Source organism: Mizuhopecten yessoensis, unplaced genomic scaffold (genome assembly GCF_002113885.1).
Source record: "Mizuhopecten yessoensis strain PY_sf001 unplaced genomic scaffold, ASM211388v2 scaffold10479, whole genome shotgun sequence".
Lineage (NCBI taxonomy): Eukaryota > Metazoa > Mollusca > Bivalvia > Pectinida > Pectinidae > Mizuhopecten > Mizuhopecten yessoensis.
In genome coordinates, this window is record NW_018408567.1 from 1,290,447 (window position 1) to 1,310,886 (window position 20,440).

The window sequence follows — 20,440 nt, forward strand, 5'->3', positions numbered from 1 at the left end:
GTAATGTTGACCAACACTGACAGAAAAATCTGATATATATACAATGTACTTATATTTTTGTAGTGTCCTGTCTACATTGTGTGAAACATAAATGGGAACTCATTGTTCATTTGTCGTCCTGTCTATACATAATGTTCAATTCTTTATCGGATTGTTGCATGACCCAGAATATTTCCTTTCGGAAAGGGAATTTGACCTAAATGTCAATTGCATACATCCCTTTGTGAATCAGGGGATGTGTTTGTAGGTTTATTACATTGAAAGTAGTGTGTAGTTTGCAGACTGGAAATGTATACACATACATACAGGACATTTATTACAAATATGCTATCTTGAGATTGCTTTTCATAGGAAATGGCCTTGGAAATATTGCTATGTGCTTTAGATATACATATACAATAATTATTGATTTTCCGGCGTCCCTCGTCAGGTTTTGTTCTGAAATCCTACTCCTCCCAAATAGCTGCACAGATTGCAGACTATATAAACCAAATTGGTGTAAGCCCTAAGGGCCAGAAGGGCATGGGCCCAATGGAGGAAATTGGTGATTTTGGTTTAATATACATGTATTTGGTTGGAAACATCATTATTGCAAGTTGACCATACTTTTACATATCCTGTTTATGTTGTGGCACATAGTTGGTCATCTGTCTGTTTTCCCTTTTTGTCAACTTTTCCTTTTATATGCTTCTAGTCCAGAACAGCTGTTAGGATTTTGACTGAGTTTGGTCTGAAGACAGGACTCAAATTAAATTTTGTTTAAATGGAAGGTGTGGGGGCAGAGGGATGCAATTCAATAAGGGAAATGTGGGTAAATCTTTGCAATCCTTTTCCTTCCATGTGAATAACGACATTTCATCCAAGTTTGCAAAAGAGCATCCCCAAAGGGTCACGCACTATGAAGGAAATAGAGGTAATTATTTAAAATCATTTTCCTTTAGTACATATGAAGAGATTTTGTCAATTTTTCCCCGGGTATATCTTTGGGCCAAGGGACTCAGTATTGTATACATAATGGATATGCCACCCGCTCTAGAACTAGAGGTGTGGTACCCAATGAGGGATATAAAGTAAGTCTTTTGAATCCTTCTCCTTCTGTGTGCTTGAAGAAAATTAAACTGGAGCATCCTAGAACCATAGGGGCTCAATGCTGTATATCTGGAGGCTGTGGCCCCTGGGGCATCTTTGGGCCAGGAAACTCAAAATATGTTGTATAAAAAGAGGACATGGTCCTTCATGGGGGTAGAGAGTCCATGCCCATTAAGGGAAATAGAAAAGTATATGGCCTAGCTCAAGCACTTCAAGGTTCATATCATGGAAACATTTGCTGGACAGGAAGAAACAAACATAATCATGCTACCTGGATTGGATTGGGAACTAGCCCTGCCCCTAGGGACTCGGTTCATAGGTTGTATTAGAGAAATAGTTTAGATCCCAAACATATAACCAATTTGCTATCTGTTATAATAATTAATAATAATAATAATACTTCAAGGTTCTTATATACCTCTTTATCACAACCTAGTTTGTAGGTTGTCTCAAAACGGTTCACAAATTATCATCTGTGGTTATAATTATAGGGCTTTTCTTAACTCCCTGGGGAGCATACAGCCGAAGCTGCCATTTCAGCGCTTACAGCTAGCATTCTACAATTCTAGCACTGTCCAACCACATACTCATTTACAGCTAAGTAGACTGGAACAACCAGAGTAAAGTATCTTGCTCAAAGATACAACACAGTGCTGTGCCGTGACTCGAACCCGCAACCTTTCGGTCACAAGCCCGGCATCCTACCGTGCCTCCTGTTGCTAGACATGAAGAAATAAATTTGCTCATGCTATGGGTATTGGCCCTGCTTCTTTGGACTTTGTCCCTTGGTAATATAACAGTTGAAATCCTACCCTATAAATGTATAACTGCATGTTTGCAGGACTTGGAGAGATGAACACAATCATGTTATACCTATGTACCAGGGTTACCTCCAGGTTCTGGTCCCACTCCTGGGGACTTAATCCCAGAGTAATAACCTAGGCCAAATACTGTTTGTCCCAGGGTCCCATTAACCATATACAGATCTCAACCAAAGGAATAGTGCAGATCCTCTTGAGGCTGAGGGACAAGACCCAAATGGGGGCAATTGGGCATTTTAGTCTTTAAAAGCTTATTCCTTCTCACCAATAGATTATGTTTCAGCCTAGCTAATTTGCTTTAAATTACTGGTGTGACCAGTAAATCAATAGTTATATAAAGGACTGCCCCCCCCCCCCCCCCCCCCNGTAAGCAATAATAACCGGCCTTCTAGGCCTCTTGTTGTTGTTGTTTTTTTGGGTTTTTTTCAAAAGTAGGAGAGATGATTTGATGGAGGTGCATGGGTAAGGGGTGCTTTAGACTTGATGTAACATAGAAACACACATTTATATGTCTTGTTTGTTTCATAGTACCACCCAGTTCCTGAACCAGCTGCAGTCAGTTGCTAAGAACCACCATTTCTTCAACCCCGGTTACACGCCCTCGGAGATGGATGACTTACCGTACATCTACAAAAGTATCATTGATGACCCTGCTACACTGCACGAGCTGTTCAAACATGGCCATGGTGAGCAAGCCACTAAGTCTACCCACAAATCATACGCATCTGTTCAAATGATATCGCGGTGGACAAAGCCACTAAATCTGCCATTCACAGAGATGATTGAATAGAACTTTCTGCATTCAAATAAGTTTTTAACAATTTATTGGCCACATAGTAGAGAACTTATGAATTAAAAGTGTTTGCCTTTTCCCTCTGCTGTCCTTTTGTCCACGCGATATATCTTGGTTAGACTTTTCATTTAATTCCGTTACTCGAATACTAGATGTCCAACAGCCTTCAAACTTCACATGTAAAAACATCTTGTGGAATAATATACCAATATAACAAATGTAGGTCACTGTGACTTATACTGTCTGATTCACTGACTTTGATTAGACTGATTAGACTTTGCATTTTGCCCCATTTCCGTCAAAGCAGTAGTGAAGGTATATGTCAGTTTCATACATATTTTCTAGTTAGGTAGTGTTATTATGTCACCACAATTATAGATACTGTTTATCACACTGGAAGAAATTGTGAAAAAAAAACATGACTGTTGTTGTGATAATGTTTCTCCATTATCACAATCACTGCAAGCGAAAATGAAAAAAAGCACCTTTTTTGGTTAATAAAGTTATAGAAGTTCAAGTTTTTTTTCCAGTTGTGCATAATGTATTCCTCCCCATAAAAAATGGGTTCAGTATTTAGAAGCAGTTAAAACATGGTGCTGGGTATATTTGTAACAGATTTCCAGCTAAGTTCCGTGGTCGGGGACAGACAGAAGTTTGCCCTCTATCTACTATATATATTTGTAATGTTAACTTTGTAATGTTAACAGATTTCCAGCTAAGTTCCGTGGTCGGGAACAGACTGAAGTTTGCCAAGTACCTTCACAGCAACCTTTCTCTGCCAATGGATGATATAAACACCATAATGAACGCCACTATTCACATCTCTGAGGTAACAGATAATCAGTTCAATCAAATATTAATGGATCAAATCTTTTTTGAAAAATGAAACTAACATTTAGCTAACATTCTGGCCAAGTGTTCAATTACATATTATACTTCAGATATTGATTGAAATTGATAAATTTAGTAACATGAATTGTCATATCACTTAGGTTAAGTTTGAACATTGAATGGTTTCAATAAATGTTATTTGCAGTAAATGTTTGTAGTAACAAAATTTCGGACACACTTCTTTTTTACAAATGCTTAAATTGGTACGATTGTTCTTTGAACAACAAATTTGCAAGCATATTAATCTGTGAAGGAATCAATCTATATGTTCAATGTGTTGCTGTATATCATTTTTTGCAAAATTTGAAATTACAATATAACAATTTACCTCACACTTTGATGTGAGAATAAATCTGTCAAAATATAAATGAAATTGTAGAATTATACCTATGTTTATTTTCTTTGGTATGTTGTTAAGTCGCAGACTTTGATTGCAGTTAAACAAGTTATTATTTGGAGTAGATCCAGAGACAACACATGCCACCATTTTACGGAGACTCCGTAGAGACATCACAAGAAGCCTGGGGGATTTACAACTTCCTCCGCTCTTTCACCAAAATGAATTCCAGCAAGTGCCTTTTCAGTCCTTTCTAAATGAGAGTGAACTTCTAGAGGAAGCCCTTCACTCACAAAGTACAGAGTCCCCGGAAGCCCTGTTTTACAAGGTTATCGAGAATGACGGTCTGCTGGCTGACCCACTGGTGCAGAAGTTCCTTGTCCCCTACCTAGGGCTGATCGACAGCAACCAAGATTTAAATACTATTACTCCAGGAGAGACTGCTGAGTTTCTGAAGGTCAGCTTAGAATATTACAAAGTATTTTTTGTCATGTGATTCATCTTTGTGTTTTACAGGAATAATACTTACAGTTTTCTTATTGCAAATAATTGCAAAACTAGTTTAAATTTTGTTTTAGCCCACTATCTGCTGATGGTGGTTGGGCAAAGTGGCCTTCATCTATGGTCTGTTTATCCTTCTTTAAACTATTTATGTTATCGCTTTTTGTCAAGAAGTCCTATCTGTTTTGTTTTCAACATATCTGAAAAAGTACTTGACACATTTTTCTTAAATTTCATATGTAAGTTTCCCTTTGTCAATTAGTTGTACATGTTTAATTTTGCGACTGATAAAAAACCCAATATGGCTGCTAGACAGCCAATTTGGATTTTGACAGTTACTTCAGGAAAATCCTGTCACAAAATTTGGAAACGCTTGAACATATGTATAGAGAACAAATTCTTCCTACCTATGATTTGGCATGGTACTGTATATAAATGTAGTCCCAACTTTCTTAGTTTTAAAGTACAGTAATTGTGTCTACTGATCCAGAAGCAGCAATTTTATGTACTCTTTCATATGGTGCTAATCTCTGTATGGTTTGTGAGATGATTCTTGATACGATTTGTGAGATATAGTGTTTACTGTTCAGGTGGCACTATTCTCTGTATAGCTTATTAGAAGGTGGTGTTTTCTGTTTCAGATGGTGCTATTCTGTGAATGGTTTGTGAGATTTAGTGTTTACTGTTACAGATGGTACTATCCTCTTTCTGTTTCAGATGGTGCTATTCTCTCCTACAGCATTACACCAGCTAGCCTGTAATGATGAGTTCCTCAAAGTCATTGTTCCTGCTACCACCAGTAACGAGACATACATTGTAAGTTTTAAGATGTCTTCACATGTTTTGAGAAAATAAGTATATGTCCTGGAGATATTACAGATTACACAACACACTAAACACACTTACAATGGACATGCTTAGCATGAATTCTTGCTTACAGCAAAGTCATCTTTCTGTCTCATAAACATCACTTTAATAAGTTATACCAGTAGAAAGTTCATTTCTTGGGTCCCCTGTTGAAAAGTTTTATATAAAAAAAAGGGAACTAATCAGTTGGGTCTCTTGGTGTTCGTTATATAACATGATTTACTTTAGACTTAACATGTACTTAGGTCTCCAGGGGTTTATTGTTTACATGTTCTACTTTTCAGGGAGATTTGTTTATGTATTTTAATTAATGGAAAAATATAAGGTGTGAATAGAAAAAACAAACCAGAACAAAACAGTCGTAACTCTTAATTTATGCTGCAAATGTTTCCTCTACCAAATAGACTTTTATAATGCAAGTCATCTTTCAATACTGGACTTTTAATGTTTTTCATTGTATTTCCCTGTATTTCCCTGTATTTCTCTGTAGACTGATGCCAAGAACCGAGTGTGTAACATGAGTAAGGTACAGCTGCTGGACCTGTCAAACCTCCTCAAAAGGGAGATAAGTGACCAGGAGGTGATCAACGCCGTAAGTACAATCATAGGACCCAGATTTAATTTAAAAATGAAAAAAAAAAATCTGAAATATTCTGTTATTTACCTGCCACAGCGGTGTTCACTGGATGTGCTGGGTGGTTAGGATCTCCCCTTGTAGATATTAACACTATTTACATTTATTCATGTCCTGAGACCAATAATTGTATATAATATATATGTTTGACATTCCAGTTACAACTGCATGCAGTCAATTTGACATCTCTCGAGAATAAAGTCAAGACATTCATGAAGGAGGTGAGTCTATATCATATGCCCCTGGTTTCATATATATACTAACAGAGGTTGACACAAACTCATTTGGAAACTACTTCATAAAGTGATTGTTGAATGATTTTAGTCACACTAAGTCTTTAAAGTAAGAGTATTCACCTGGAGACAAAGTGGAGTACAGAGATGTTGATTTATAATCCAACCTTATAATTGCTGATGCCGATGTGTTAAACACAGATTAAACTTGAAGTCCAAAATCAGTTCCATAATAGTTTCTTATTGTTATTTATTGAATTCCCTTCTTTATATCATTGTCTTTTCCTATTTCCAAAAACTGTTGACCTCACAACCATATTCTTTCACAAAACTATATCCATATGTGATTTTGACTTCTAAAGGGTCAGTGTTATCATGAAAAGGAGAAAGGCCGAAAACTGTCCATACTGTGAGAAAATGGACTGATCGTGGCCCGCATGTTTTTAGCATAATTCATGTTGACATGATTCTTCCTTTACTGTGTCCAGCTCCAGAAATTTTACCAGTTCCAAGAGAGCCTGTACGAGATGAGCGTGTTTGCTGAGACCCTTCCACAAGATTCATGCAGCCGAGTAAACCTGACCAGCCCCTCTAATTCTGTCAACGTTACAGCAGGCAACATAACTACATCATCGCCTCTGGATGATGATGATGACGACGATGATGATGACAGTGATGATGACAATGAAAAAAAGGACAAGGTAACGATAAACAGGATATTAAGCAATCATTGTGCCTCCATTTACAATTTATGTTTACAACAAATTTCAATAAAATTTTGCAGAAAGTTTCAATGGCCAAAAAGACATAACAAAAATGTAAATTATATGGTTCCCGCCACCCATGTAAATTATATGGTTCCCGCCACCCATGTAAATTATATGGTTCCCGCCACCCACAGGGGCGTTCAGGGGCTCTGCCCCTGTCAAATTGGCTAAAATTTCAAGTCTTCTCTTCAGACCCATATGTATGCTTGAATCAATGAGATGAGAATGTCAAAAGGTACTTTACGAAAATTGTGAATTTCTTTATTCCAGGGACACTCACTCCCCCCTGGGGAAGCCATATTTGCTTTATATGAATTATAATGCTTTGTCACATCTCAGCAAAAATTAAAAAAAAAAAAATCATATTAAACCTCAGGTCAGATGACTGTTTTTAAGGTCTGGTGGCCTCTGGTCATGAATTCATCATTACAAATTTCTTGATATATTTTGCCAATAAAAAGGTTGACCAACAAACCAAAAAGCCACCAAAGTTTGCCGGATTTCTGCACCTGTGGAATAGAATGCAGAGGACATTTTGTGGTAGACAGCCCAAGGAGGTGCCCAAGAAACGTATGGAGAGTGACATTAAAGACCTGAATCTTGGTAAGACCTTCGGCTCTCAGTGTTTCTGTCCCGTTGTCGTTGATGTTTATTGAAGAAAAGCAATGGAGGAAAATATTTCATTCACCATTTTGTTTTCAATAATAATTACTATGCATTTAAGATTAGGTGCATTCCATTATGATAATTAACCAAGAGAAGTCCAACTGTTTTTGAGGGTCCATTCCAAACTGTTTCGGATAAATTCTACAAAACATCCAGGAAGTTTTTTGAAAATGAAAGACCTTCTTTTTATATTTGGCTGATAGATTCTTGCTTCTTGTGAAAAGCCCAGAATAAGAAGAAAACATAAGCTATTAACTAACAGGAAAAATGTTTGAATAAGTGTCAATAATGCACGAGTCCTAATTGACTTTCCAATGTCGCCAATGTTACCAGATGACCTTGGGATATCAAGGGCACAACAAGACAACCTGAAAATCCTGGTGCATGTTCTCTACAGCAATCCGAAAGTCCTGTATGCCCCAAACAACACCGCCGCTGACAAGATCATAAAGAAGGTCAGTTCTGGTGACTACCACCACCTCTCTTAGGTACAGTGTACCTGATTGTAGGCATGATCAGATGACAAAATTTCAAATGGACAAAGAAGATTTGAGAGTTAATAATAATAATAATATCTATTCAGGAAAAGGCATACACAACAAAACAATTTCATATAAGTAGGTTATTTACAAAGTTGATATCTATAATTCACGTATTTTGCCTAACACTGGGATAGCCCACTAAAGCCATAGAAGGCTTATTTCCAATGAGGTCCCCTAAAGGTATAAATATAGTATATTGTGTACCATGAAGACACGTACGATTTGTAGAATACCAAACTGATGTGGATACACCTGTAGCCATTCCGCCTAACCTGTTTGTGTTATTGTAAACCTTCAACTATTTGCCAGAGATGAACAATAAACCACCTCAGATTGCCAAGACCATCCTTATTTCATAAATGATGAATACAGATTTAACCAGTTTAACTATTTGAAGCTGCCTAAGTCTTTAATAGAATTAAAGGTTGATGATCTTTTCTCCTAAAGAATTGTGTAGGTATATGATTTGTTCTTCAGTAAGTGTTGGTATTTCCATCATTGTCATATGGCTGACAATCATGGGAGTTCTGGTTCTGGCAACCCGAACCTTACTCAAATAGCTTATACGTTTATTACGATATCCGTGTTATAATATTTGTTCTCTCTCAAAAAGGATGAATTATGAATAAGTGTGTGGCAGATTTTAATTGTACATAGGATTACGGTCGGCTTATATCTTCGCGCTGGGGGGAATTTCCCTTTAGCTCAGTGGTAGACCATTTGAGTAGGAAGCCTGGGGTCACAGGTTCGATTCCCGGTGGAAGCGCACTACTCTCTTTCCTGTTACAAATGGAATCCACAGTAAATAGATTGTCCCCCAGATGGTGTTGGAATATTTCCTGGATAGCATTGGTAGATTGGTAAATTGTCAGGAAAACATATTGTCTCCTTGAGCGGTGTTGGTGTGGGAATTGGTTGTGTTGTATTGATTGTTTTCCTGGATGTTGTTTGTATATGACTTTGTTGTGTTGTTTTCCAGGCCAATGAATCGTTTGCTCTAATGGATGAGATCAGCACGTATGCCAGGAAGTGGCTTAATATCTCCGGGGAGTTGAGGACATACCTAATGGAGAACTCCACAGCGTACAACCTGGCCTCCATCAAAGAGGTAACACTTTCACGATTCTATAATTCATATACAAACATCTTTGAAAAATGATCAAGTACGTCAATTCAATAAAACTGTTAATCATTTTTAATTAGACATTACTTTTGAAAATAATACCATGAATTTATAGTAGAAATGTTAATTATTTTAGACAACAAACATCACTTTTGAAAGTAATACCAGAAATTGATACACGAAGCAATGCCAGAATCATACCTGCTAAATGACCCGGAAAAAATGAAACGTGATATTTGTGATTCCAACAATTATAATTATGTTTCAGGTATTAACTCTTTCACCACTGTAGACCATAATGGACTCGTCCAGATCAATGCATGGTAGAATCTACTAAAGTTACATGGGGGTGAAAGGGTTAATATACACCCTTTTAGGCACCTTGTTAACCGATGCGTCAGAAATAATCCTTATACATACCTTGTAGATGCATCGACAACTGAAGAACAACCAGGGCATGTTTTCAATGTTACGGGGAGTGAAAGGCATCCAGGAGTTCCTCAACAGCTCCGTACCAGACATTCCCTTCTTTCTCCACGAGCTTAACAACATAGACAACGCAGCGTGTGGCTGGCTCAGTACACTGGCCGGGATCAACCTCAACGTGTTCCGTGGATTTCGCACGGAAGAAGATCTTGTGGATTACTTCCTCACCAAGGCGTACTCAGAAAATGTCACTACAGTCGCAGGTTATTGATAATTCATTAGAAATATATATACAGTCTATAGTTGTTCATGTCTATCATTCACACTGTTGTCATAATTTTGTCAGGGAGGGCACACACACTCAGACACCGATGGATAAGTGGTTTTATTGAAGTTAACCTTAAACTCGGAGTTCTGCTTTCAGTTTGGTATATTGAAACCTTTTTAATAGATTGTATTTTTAGCATATTTATATTTTGTTCAGAAGTATAGAAGTGAACAATATAAAAACACCAATTGAATAAGGGAATCCTTACAATGAAATTAAAATAAAATTAACTTCAGAATTTAGGATGATATATGGTGAAAAGTTATTAAGGCAACCAATGAAACTTTTTGTTACATCTCAAAAAAACATAATTAGAATATGAAATCAATAAGTTATCAGAATGACTTTGACAAAGGACAACTTTTATTTTTGTCTCCACTAATGAAATGTCTGTTTTTCCGTTATCCACAGGTTTGATATTTGAGAACTTTAAGAAGGGTGAAGGTCTCCCTCCTCATGTCACATACAAGATACGACAGAATGCAACTTTCACACCGACGACAAAGTACGTACGGAATCGATACTGGTATCCAGGGCCAGGACCGTGGCAACACCCCTACTACCAATTTGGCTTTGTCTGGATACAGGTAGGTTACCATGGTGATGTTTCTAGCAGTACCATCTATATTTGTGTTATGTACTTTAAAAAAAAACCCTGCTAAGTGGTACTTATGGGGTAGTTTGGGAACTTAAAGAAGTTGTTTCTGGACAATTGCTTACAATATAGTTGCGAACATTGCAATACATTAATCGTTTTAACTGTTAACATTGGGGGTGCGAGGGGTATGGTTAACATGTGGCCTGAAGAGTTCTGGTGGATGATTGTTTCTGCTATCTAATCTATCCTATCAACTGACATGAAGTAGTCAGTAGTTACCTAACCCTTTCACCCCTATGTAACTTGAGTGAACTCTACCATGCATTAATTTGGAAGAGTCCATTATGGTCTACAGTGGTGAAAGGGTTAAATCACATGGAAGGTGACCTTGTTGTAATAACTGGGAGGACAGAATGCTCTCCTCATTCTGTTGATCCTCTACCTACTGTCACTACAGCTTTAGGGTCCTGGGATTGCTAGTTGGTGTTCAAGTCTTTCAATTTATAATTTGACGAAGTCCAGGAAGTGAGATACATACAGTTAACCAACATACACCATCTAATACAACAGACATTGACTTGGAGAACATTTATAGTTTCTAAATCTGGAAGTTTTCACAGAAAATCATAATTAAGTGAGGTACAATTAGTTGGACAAAGAAGCAAGACAAAGTAAAATTAATTCAGACAAACTTAGTTATTCATGCACAATGAAAAAGCAAAGTCAGTTAGATTACAACAGATTTTGGTGTCACTGTCTGTACCGACCTTGACCTTCTGGTTTCAGGACATCATAGAGCGCGCCATCGTTGACGTACAGGTGGGGCGAGACGTCGTGGAGCCTGGCAGCTATGTAACACAGTTCCCCCACTCCTGTTATAAATACGATGAGTATGTATGTTACACAGATCTCCATGCAATTATATTTTGAAGCAAGTAAATACATTTGTATTTGTTCTAATGGAGAATTTTCTATGTTTTTGTCTGTTTATTTATGACTTAACCCTTTCACCACTGTAGACCATAATGGACGCATCCATATCAATGCATGGCAGAGTCTACTAAAGTTACATAGGGGTGAAAGGGTTAAGAATAATTAGGAACAGTATTCTGGAACATTCCAATGACAGCAAATATTGTCAGTAAATAAGAATTGAAAGCAGTTAACAAATTTGTTGATCTATACCAGACCTGGTTGTGTACTTGAATGGTTGTCTTTTCCTTTAGGTTTGTGTTTATGATAGAACATGTGATGCCCCTGTGTCTGACCATTTCCTGGGTCTACTCCGTCGCCATGCTGGTACAGAGCATTGTGTATGAAAAAGAGCAAAGGCTGAAGGAGGTAAGGCCATATCATTCATACTTGCTCAGTCTCTAAGTCATTTCTGAAGTGTGTGTCCTCTATATATATATAGTACCCATAGCCTATTTTCATTTTGATCTCAGTAGAAATTACTGGAATATGCTAGGTGCCTAGAGGACCTAAGGCCTTGAGAACTATCCGAGGGGCTAATACGGTAGCGAGAACAGCTAGGAAGTTCTGTGTTGGAGAGGAGAAATAATACTTCATCAAGTTTCCTGCTCTTACCTGATTTTAGACTGCTGAAAGTAAGACTGGTGACTTAAACTACAGGACAAATATTCATATCTATCTTTTACAACACTGTTAACATTGACAAAACGAGTTGCCTAGGTGGGCACCCATCCAGTCGCTGACCACACTCAATGTTGCTTAACTAATGAGCCAGTCCCCGGCTTATTATGCATCAAAGGAAATACTAAGCTTGCCAGTAACACAGTATTTTCCATTCATATCCCATGACTGCTACAATTATTCACTTTCAAAATCACAACTATTTTTCTCTCTCACTGCATAGAGTTTATATGATCAAGTACTCAATGCTTTGCCTTAATACTAATATGGTCATGTGATTGTCATATTATTTAGGTGATTGTTACCTAGGTGATGGTTTAGATGTGACTAATTATTACATGTGTGTTACCTAGATGATGGTTTAGATGTGACTGTAATGACATGTATGTTACCTAGGTGATGAGGATGATGGGTCTAAGCAATGCTGTCCATTGGTGCGCGTGGTTTACCATGACCTTCATACAGATGACCATCACTATGGGCCTGCTGACCATCATGCTCAAGATCGGCAACGTTCTGGCCCACAGTAACCCTTGGGTTGTGTTCACTACCCTGGAAGTGTTCGCCATTGTCACCATAGCATTCTCGTAAGTCAATCAATTTAGAAGCCATTTAGTGTTCAACCTGTAAACAAATGAATTAAATTCAATATCAAACACTCTCAAGGCCTGTATGTCTGAAATAATTAGGATTGTAAAATGTACTTTTTTAAATGCATTCAATTCATTTTTCAAGATATGTATTTTCATCACCTGGCAAAAAGGAATTATTATCTTGGTCACCAATAAAGTTTGACCTCATTGTATTGCCACCTTTTGTTAAGGGAAAAGTTTGGCATTATAAAGGGGTTTGGCAATAAAATGAGGGGAAATGTATAAAAAAATTCTTAAGAAAAAGAGAAAAAAAGGGACCTTGAAATACTGTGACATTAAAACAAATTTAAGTGGACACAAGTTCTAGCGTATTATCAAATTTTAACAAGTAAGCGTCCTTACAGTATATACAATAAAAAAAACTATACACAGAAACCTCCAATAGCCCAATCATAAATTAATGCCATTAATAAAGCACGAAAAGCGCTAAAATAAGAATACCCCTAAAATTTGTATGTTTACAGTAAGTTGGCAGTAAGTGAGGTGACGAATAAAGCGATGAACATTATATTGAGGTTTTACCTGTTGTTGTTTTGATGATAATAACATTACTTGTGTGTACCAGGTTCTTGGTGAGCACGTTCTACTCGAAGGCCAAGGTAGCAGCCGCGTGTGCTGGCATTGTGTACTTCCTCACCTACGTACCGTACATGTACGTAGCCATCAGAGAGGACGTGGCTGGTGACCAGATCTCAGCGGTCATCAAGTCCCTTGTGGTCAGTACCCTGTCATGTTTTAATCCTACCTGTGATTGATAGGCGATATGAAAATTCTACATCAGAGGGTAGAATCCCGATATACTCCATGCAGACATAATGACTGATTATTTTTCTCATTTTTGTAAAAAATTGACAATGACATTCTGAATGCATATGTTAAATAATTGTTTTCCTGTTTGTGACTGTGTTTTGTTGATAAATATTTATTTGCTTGTCAAAATGACAATTTAATGGTGCTAGATATTACATTAGAATGGCATCACCATTCAAAATTTCAGTCGACAAAGTACTGAACTCTTTGAACTCAAATAATTTGTATTTATGCACTTCCTAATCACATGAACGTTGTAAACATAGAGGTGGAAGAATAATAGAATCTTCCCCTACCTTGAGGGTGTGACAGAGAAATCTCCAACCCGAGGCTCGAGGGTTAGACAACATAAAACATCACCCCCGGGTTGGAGATTTCTCTGTCACACCCTCAAGGTAGGGGAAGATTCTTTTAATCTTTCCCGGCTAAAACGGGAGACACACCTGAGAAGGGTGGGAAAAATACCTAGAAAATCTATTGATTATGTAGTTTATCACTGACGCCCCAAAATAATTGTAGGGGTCCTTTGAAATGGCTTGATTAGAGAGAAAAAAATCAATCTGAAATATAAACTATTTTTTTCTGCAACCTTCCTTTGAAATTGAATCAAATGTAGAAGATGACTTTGTTACATAGAGGCTCACCATGTGACAATTTTTTGTCCAAGGTAAAATAAATGTATTTATTTTGGTAGCAATATAGGGACATGTCCTTATTGTCTGTCTTATGACTGCATGTATAGTTGCCAAATTTATGAGAATTCAATAATTTAGAAATACAGTTATATCATGACACTGTCTATTTGAAACAAAATCCACTGTGTATTGAAATACTATATTTGTTTACAGTCTCTGTTTTCTACGACTGCGTTTGGCCTGAGCGGGAAGTACTTCGCGTTTTACGAGGAGGAGGGAGTCGGAGTACAGTGGGACAACATCCATCTGTCCCCCGTAGAAAATGACGAGTACAGTCTGCTCACGTCCATACTCATGATGATCCTCGACTCATTCCTCTACTCCCTGCTGGCTTGGTACATAGAGAATGTGTTCCCAGGTAAGATACAGGAATGTGCCTAGTATCCATTTTAATTACACCCTCCAAGAATAAGCCTTCATTTTAACTGTCTCCCCTCAGAGTCTGTTTTGTGTGCATTTTAAGCCCTGTATGCATGTCGTGCTCTCTCAGAGTTACACTCCAACGGGAACAGTTTGGTAGCTGATCAGTGTATTTCAGTAAACACTTTGTTAACTTTGTAATTTTGTGGATCATAAAATGCCATCTTGTTCTTTTGATTTGTTAACATATAAAAGGAATAAAATATAATGATGTCTAAAAATATATCCTATATATTCCTGCTGTGCTTTCATTTTGACAACAAGTTCTTGTTTAAAACTGTTCAATTCTCTCACTTAGATGTCGCTGCATCTGCGTTGTCATTGCTGAGTGTTAAGTGATAATGTTCTTAGTCACGCCACGTTTTCAATAGATGTCATAACTTCTGCCAAAAAGAGATTTCTTTAAGTGTTTTAAGAGCTTGGAGGTCAGTGGTTGTGCAAAAAAAAAAAATCTCTCATAACTATAAAGTGTTAAGGCCAGATTAATTGCACTATTTCTTGTTGCCATTCCAGGATCGTATGGTCTGCCACGGCCGTGGTATTTCCTGTTCTCCAAGACGTACTGGTGTTCAGGTGCCACAAAGGCACAGGAAATGGACTGTGGCAACATCCTGGACATGTGTCGTCGTAACCATGCCTACAGCTCGTTACTGGAGGACCAGGCCTGTGCACTGGATCAAAGGGATGCAGGTCAGCCATAAGTTATCTTTAGATAGACTGTAAACAAAGTTAGAATTTTGTGTAAGCATGGACCTGTAATCATGAAACTGTTCTCATGGTCAGACATGAATTTACTTCTCAAAGTAACTCACTTCTGCAGCTAAAAAGTAAAATCTAGACATTGGAAATAGTATTCTGCTTCAAGTTTCTCCAATTTAAATAATTCATCATTGGAACAAGGAATGGGGCTTGACAGAGAATCTGAAGAAGAGAATGAGAATGGTTTCTTTAATGAATGGACACTGAGCAGACATAGTTACTGTAAGAAAAAGTCCATAACACACATTAATTATATATTATAAAGAACCCTCAGTGAACAGAAGAAATTGGTTCGCTAGAGACATACTTTGTTTTAAATTTTAAATGCAAGTGTACCAATTTCTTGCCAGGGAACAAAAATAAGATTTCATTGAAAGCAAGAATTTAAAAAAAAAATGCCTATAGTCTGTTTTACTGTAATTCAGTTATTCTGAAGAAAATCGAATAAATATATTTGATTATTATTAAGATAAAAAGATGATCTTTACCAAGCTTCTCATATTTAAATTGTGTTGCAGAGTATGCTAGAAAGTTTGAGGCAGATCCTACCCACCTCCCCCAGGGTGTTCACATAGAGAATCTCACAAAGGTAACTAACTGTTAAATGGTTTTAATATCCCCACAACAAAGTGGAGGGGCATTATGACTTTGCATTAAGCACCAATTTTATACTAGAAGTCCAAAAAAGTCATCAAAATTCATAATGAATACATTCTTGAGAAGCACTACTCCGACATCAAATGTAGGTCACTGTGACCTATATTTTCTGCTTTACTGACTTTGGTTGAATTCAGCATTTAGCTCCAATTCTTTCACTTAACAAGTGTTTTATGTTTTACAAATGTTTTCTAGTTATATCTTTGAATTTACAGATTTACAAGACTGGAAAAAAACTAGCTGTAAAAAATTTGACACTAAGTTTTTACGAGGGACAGATAACATCATTCCTGGGCCATAATGGTGCAGGGAAAACAACGACAATGTGAGTTTGCTGCGCATGTTCATATATCTAACAGATCATGTATTTCTGTCACTTAGGGAAATCTCATCTTCTCCACGGAACCTTGTTAGTCTGGCAACCAAGGTGTTCAAAACATTTTCGTATATAGGAAACTTTTTAGACCAGTGTGGCAGGAAGGTCTAAGTGATCAGTTTGTGATTAATGAACGTTAATTTTATACATGAAATGAAGCAGGTCATAGGGGGCTTTGAAAGCCTTTTGTAAATATATGACAATATGAAGGTTTACTTAAAGACGCACTTTTATCTCCTGAAGGTCAATCTTGACTGGGCTGTTCCCTCCAACATCTGGATATGCACTGATATACGACAATGATATCCGCACTGACATGGATCTGATCCGCCAGAGTCTGGGAATGTGTCCCCAACACAACGTCCTGTTTGACAAGTGAGGGTTCCTATAGTAAAACAGATATTGTCGTGTGACGGTTACATAAGTTATCATTGGTGCCCAAATATATTCTGTAAATCAATAGTGTCTTGTGTAGAATTCTTTGGAATATTTCTGAAAGAATTGTGACAATCTATAGATTTGAAGACTTGCGATAATCTAAAGCTGCACATTGCAAAAAAAACACCTTTTGAAAGAGAAACAATCAAATATAAGTTGCGAGAGTTTATCAATGAGTAAACACATCTGTTCTAGGAACTTAGGCTCATAGGATTAACTTATATGCATTCTGTATACCAAATGTGGTGCAAAGATATTCTTTTGCTATATCTGAAACGTAAACAAAATTGTTGTAAGTGATTGATTAGTGTCTAGACCTGTGGAGGTATATGTAGTGTGAATAAGAATAAAATTATTGTAGAAACATTACAAAGATAATCTTCATATCTCTTTAATGATCCGGAGAGATTTCGGGCATGAAAGTTTCACAGAGCTCTGTTAGTTATGATGTTTGTTTTCTGTCTACAGACTGACAGTACAGGAACATCTGTGGTTCTATGCTCGCCTCAAGGGTATGAAGATGGAGGACATTAAACCAGAAATGGAAACGTATGTTAAGTATTGCACCTTGAGCTAAAAAATGTCTCGGCATTGATTTCATATGGTCAGCTTGAAATTGGAAATATAAATTATGGAATAAATACATTGCTGGACCAAGTTGTTAGTTTCTAATTGATTGTGTGTTGATGAAACTTTCTGATTTAAATGTTGTGACAAAGGGGATTCAAAAGTGACATCAACAAAATGTCTGATAACCCATCTCCTTTCTCATCAAAATGTCTGATAACCCATCTCCTTTCTCACAAAATGCACTGCATTTTGGGAAAGCTGGATAACTTAGACAATTATGTATAGAAAAGGGGCATTTGGTCCCTAAAATACTGGCTAGATAGTGGGATAAATGGATTGATGATAGCTGTGTTGATAAGGTTCAAAAGATTCGATTAAGGCAGGTTTCACTGTTCAAGGTTTTCTGTAGACATATAAGTGAAAAAAATTGTTTCCGTAGGATGTTAGAGGATATAGGCCTTAGCAAGAAGCGTCACTGTCGTGTGGACTGCCTGTCGGGCGGCATGCAGAGGAAGCTGTCTGTGGGCATTGCCTTTGTGGGCGGGTCCCACACCGTCATTCTGGATGAACCGACAGCTGGCGTAGACCCCTATGCCAGGCGAGCCATCTGGGATCTACTGGTGAAATATAAACATGGTCAGTAAAATGCTTTACACATATACAAAGCTTAACATGGTTAATGGTTAAGTAAAAAGACTAGCGTACCTTCCTTAGTACTCTTTAATGTAAATCTGCATTCACATTTAAATATCTGAAAATAAATAAAAAAATTAAGCTAGGTAAAATTCAACGCCATAAGCCAATATATTTATAGTACTTTGTTTGAATATTGCTTGAAAGGGTTAAGCGCTTCACTTTGAACCAGTGGTTGATTCATTTTAATGTTATCTCAGCAATCGTTTTGTTTTACAGGAAGAACAATCCTGCTGTCGACACATCACATGGACGAGGCAGACATACTTGGTGACCGTATTGCCATCATATCTAATGGAGAACTCAAATGTTGTGGATCCTCACTGTTCTTGAAGAACACCTTTGGGGAAGGGTACCACCTCAACCTGGCCAAGTCTGAAACAGAGGAGGACATTGAAAGTCTGGGTAGGTCAGAGGAGGACATTCATAGTCTGGGTAGGTCAGAGGAGGACATACAAAGTCTGGGTAGGTCAGAGGAGGACATTGAAAGTCTGGGTAGGTCAGAGAAGGACATTGAAAGTGTTATGGTATTGTGTGGTGGGGTCTAGTACTGAAAGTGGTATGGTATGGAGGGGTGGGGTCTAGTGCTGAAAGTGTTATGGTATTGTGTGGTGGGGTCTAGTACTGAAAGTGTTATGGTATGGAGTGGTGGGGTCTAGTGCTGAAAGTGTTATGGTATGGAGTGGTGGGGTCCAGTGCTGAAAGTGTTATGGTATGGAGAGGTGGGGTCTAGTGCTGGAAGTGTTATGGTATGGAGTTGTGGGGTCCAGCACTAGACCCCACCACACAATACTGTGTCTGTGTTTAATAGGGTTATGGAGAGCTTTTAGCTGAGTGATTAAATTGGCTGGTAAGAAGTAAGTTGCTGAGTCAGGTAATTGGGTGGTGTTAGTGAAGGTGTGTGATGGGAGGTAATTAATTGGGTGGTGTAAGTGAAGGTGTGTGATGGGAGGTAATTGGTTGGTGTTAGTGAAGGTGTGTGATGGGTTGTTACGGTGTTTGCTGATGAGTCATGTAATACAGTGGTAGTGAGTTAGTTGCTGAGTCTGTGGAAGTCCGAAATCATCTTGGTAAAGCAGAAATATTTTCGTTTGCTTGTAGATTTCTCGGAGACGGGAGACAACAACATCCTAAACAACAGAAAGTCATTCGTCAGCAAATGTCAAGAGTCAAAGGTTACAGAGTTCATTAATAAACATGTATCCACAGCGTTTTTGAAATCAGAAACCATTCGAGAGCTGCACTACATCCTACCGTTTGAGGAGGCCAAGAAAGGGAACTTTGAGAAACTGTTCAACGCCCTGGATACTGGTCTAGGTCAGCTCCATGTTTCCAGTTATGGGGTCATGGATACCAACTTGGAGGAGGTCTTCCTTAAGGTCACAGAGGCAGCCTTCCAGGAGGAAGATGGTAAGCTTTTATCTCTAAAATGATTTCTTCTGATTCATGTCCATCAGAAAGGTCAAGTGTCAGTAAAAGGGTCTTTTTCATTCTTGCAGGATTATATTCTTCCAGAAACAATTTTCTGCAATTTTTTTTGACAACAAATCGCAAAATACAGAAAGCCATTCTTACTGTAGCATATTGTGCCATGGCCACTAGACCTGAAATCTCTAGAAAATAAAAATTATCCATGAAATTGATCATTTAGGCAAAGCCACGATATTGAAAATAATTCCAGTAATCTTAAAAATCAGAAGAGGTTTGGGTCTATTGTTGATACGCATTTTGGAGCAGTGATATGAATATTTAAAAAAACATCTTATTCATTCAATTTCGTAGATAAACTTTACTATGACTTAACCATTTTCATTCTTCAGCCAAGAATGCAAACAAAGACAACAACACCCAAGAAGACAGTGATAATCACAGTAACGGATCTGACCAATCAAATCCATCGACACAAGCTAGTTCAACCAATGAGCGTGACCATGAGGTTGAGATGGGGAACCTGGCTGGTCTTAGCAGAAATGACAGTGATGAATCACTGATCGGACACATACAGGAGCCTGGTGCAAATGGCTACTTACATCTACCGCAACATGATGATGGTAAATAGAGCAGATAGAGAAAGATTGGAGGTCATGTTGGGAGGGGGGG

General features: G+C 37.8%; 1 protein-coding gene across 5 annotated transcripts in view; it reads left to right on the forward strand.

The window, feature by feature from the left end:
- Positions 1-20,440, forward strand: part of LOC110460799 (ATP-binding cassette sub-family A member 2-like) — a 92,132-nt gene that overhangs the window by 45,278 nt on the left and 26,414 nt on the right. For all 5 annotated transcript variants that reach the window (XR_002464061.1, XR_002464060.1, XR_002464062.1 and 2 more), the window contains exons 5-30: positions 2,439-2,596; positions 3,411-3,532; positions 4,032-4,388; positions 5,150-5,248; positions 5,790-5,891; positions 6,092-6,154; positions 6,655-6,867; positions 7,395-7,536; positions 7,933-8,054; positions 9,121-9,249; positions 9,692-9,953; positions 10,430-10,605; positions 11,403-11,506; positions 11,843-11,957; positions 12,666-12,856; positions 13,488-13,638; positions 14,581-14,785; positions 15,361-15,537; positions 16,125-16,195; positions 16,479-16,588; positions 16,883-17,014; positions 17,546-17,626; positions 18,087-18,283; positions 18,560-18,745; positions 19,442-19,750; positions 20,161-20,391. Coding sequence is in view for 2 of the 5 variants with exons in the window: in XM_021513954.1 (XP_021369629.1) it covers positions 2,439-2,596; positions 3,411-3,532; positions 4,032-4,388; positions 5,150-5,248; positions 5,790-5,891; positions 6,092-6,154; positions 6,655-6,867; positions 7,395-7,536; positions 7,933-8,054; positions 9,121-9,249; positions 9,692-9,953; positions 10,430-10,605; positions 11,403-11,506; positions 11,843-11,957; positions 12,666-12,856; positions 13,488-13,638; positions 14,581-14,785; positions 15,361-15,537; positions 16,125-16,195; positions 16,479-16,588; positions 16,883-17,014; positions 17,546-17,626; positions 18,087-18,283; positions 18,560-18,745; positions 19,442-19,750; positions 20,161-20,391 (4,205 nt within the window). In the remaining 3 variants the exon portion in view is untranslated. The remainder of the gene's footprint in view (positions 1-2,438; positions 2,597-3,410; positions 3,533-4,031; positions 4,389-5,149; positions 5,249-5,789; positions 5,892-6,091; positions 6,155-6,654; positions 6,868-7,394; positions 7,537-7,932; positions 8,055-9,120; positions 9,250-9,691; positions 9,954-10,429; positions 10,606-11,402; positions 11,507-11,842; positions 11,958-12,665; positions 12,857-13,487; positions 13,639-14,580; positions 14,786-15,360; positions 15,538-16,124; positions 16,196-16,478; positions 16,589-16,882; positions 17,015-17,545; positions 17,627-18,086; positions 18,284-18,559; positions 18,746-19,441; positions 19,751-20,160; positions 20,392-20,440) is intronic.